Source organism: Morone saxatilis, unplaced genomic scaffold (assembly GCF_004916995.1).
Source record: "Morone saxatilis isolate NCDOM2014 unplaced genomic scaffold, NCSU_SB_2.0 Contig7, whole genome shotgun sequence".
Classification (NCBI taxonomy): Eukaryota; Metazoa; Chordata; class Actinopteri; family Moronidae; genus Morone; species Morone saxatilis.
In genome coordinates this window covers 15,772,307-15,774,172 of record NW_023340246.1, presented here as the reverse complement: position 1 = coordinate 15,774,172, position 1,866 = coordinate 15,772,307, and the positions used below count along the sequence as shown (strand labels likewise).

The window sequence follows — 1,866 nt, the reverse complement described above, 5'->3', positions numbered from 1 at the left end:
TTTCTCGTGGCTGGTCACATATTAGTCTTTTGGACAGGAAGTGCTCACACACCTATACTATACCTAACCCTTTCTGACAGGTATTATTACCTTGACTGGCCCCAGCAACCAGGCCCCTGTAGATCCTGCAGCTGTCGGCATCACCGCTGGTCGTTGAGCGTGTGTGGAGGGAGGCGGGCATACTATGTTGCCGTAGCAACAGATCAGGTCGGTGAAGGACGGTGGGACAGAGCAACTCATTGGCTGACACTTCACAGTTAGCAACTCCCTCTTCAGCAGGTCCATCCTTCAGTATAACCTGGAATGGTAGACAGGTAAACAGACAGACAGGTAGACAGACAGACAGGTTCGGACAAGTGACCAGGCATGAGTCATACCTGTAGTTTCTCAGGTTTCTCCTGGTTAATGATGTTCTTAGCATTTTTCTTCTTCAGTTGAATCTGTCGTTTTGGAACCATCTTTAGACCCTCCCCCTCCTGACCTTTCACCTGGACAGAGTTGTAACATGTTAATAATGTGAAAATAGAACTAAGTTCAACTAAAGCTAGTCAGTCAGTCAGTCAGTGGATGGTGAAACTCACCAGTGGTTCCACATTAATGTCAACACACTTGAAACCACTCTCTAGATCTGACTCTTCATCATCTGATGGGAGGATGACTGAAGGAGAGAAGTGGAGAGAAAGATCTTCCTCTGACCAGTCACTGATACTCCCCTCTTTTTCCTCCACCTCTTCCACAGAGCAACGGGTGGAGGAGATGTCCAGGTAATTTGCCTCAGACTGACTTGTACAGGGCAACTCAGAGATCTTCTCAGCAGGAATTAGTGGACACGGTGGAGGAAATTGTGTCTCAGAGTCATGATGAGGCAGCAGGTCAACTTCTGGGCAGCGGTGAGTGCTGAGGAAGAACTCCCTCCCTCGTCCTCCTCCTCCTCCTCCTCCTCTGTGGTTCAGTGCAGTGCTCATAGTTTCTAGTTTCTGTTTAACAGAGTATCTGACGTTTGATTCTGATGGGACCTGAAAACACAGATTGTTAGTGCAGAGTATCTGTTTTACATGTTGATGACATTGCTATCATGATTACGAATAATGTAGTAAGTAATACAATATATTAAATTAAAAATTACATTTTATGTAATTTCTTGTTGGTGTCTCGTGGCAAAAAGTTCAAATGTTTAAACTTTGGATGGCAATGCCTCTGCTTGCTGGCCTCACGTAATTTTACCATCCTGCTCATGGTAGAGCATTAATTAAACAGCTGATAAACTTGTTTGCTCAAAACAAGAATCATAACTTTTCATTGAAAGTTTGTTGGAAAATTAAATTCAGTTTCTGTTTTTAGTGTCGAGTTGTTTCACACTCATTAGAAACTCCACAGTGATTCATTCTCTCCCTAAAACTTCAACAAAGATGACATTTTAGAAAAATAAATAAGTAAACAATCAATAAATAATAAAACAGATCCAATTATTTTAAACTTATTCTTACCTCTGAAGATTCTGGGTCAGGATCAGGATCAGGATCTGGTTAAGAACAGGGTGATCCTGGTTCTAGTTCCTGGTCAGAGTCTAAGATCAAGTCCAGTCCAGTTTCCGGTCCTGTTCGAGGATTTAGTCTCTTCGGTTGTTTCACTGATTAAAATCCAACTTTAAAGAAACACTTGTGATCCATGAGAGGCAGGTCAGAGCAAGTTCTGGTTTCAGACTGTCGATTTGTTTCAGTTTAAACTTGGTTCAACACCAGCTCAATGTCGGGGCGATCGGCACCATCTGTCCTGCAGGAGAGAGAGAGGTTGAGTGTTGGTGACAGACTACAGGCTCAGAGAGGGAGAGGGAGAGGGAGAGAGAGAGAGATAAACAGAGAGAGA

At 43.4% G+C, this 1,866-nt stretch overlaps 1 protein-coding gene across 1 annotated transcript in view; it reads right to left on the bottom strand.

Annotated features, from left to right (window-relative positions):
• The window catches only part of LOC118340411, a 5,490-nt gene extending 3,630 nt beyond the window's left edge, over positions 1-1,860 (bottom strand). Inside the window, exons 1-4 of the mRNA XM_035678361.1 lie at positions 1,488-1,860; positions 582-1,016; positions 378-488; positions 91-298 (exon numbers count right to left, since the gene is read on the bottom strand). Coding sequence (XP_035534254.1) covers positions 91-298; positions 378-488; positions 582-965 — 703 coding nt within the window. The 5' untranslated portion in view covers positions 966-1,016; positions 1,488-1,860. The remainder of the gene's footprint in view (positions 1-90; positions 299-377; positions 489-581; positions 1,017-1,487) is intronic.
• Between the last annotated feature and the right edge of the window lie 6 nt (positions 1,861-1,866).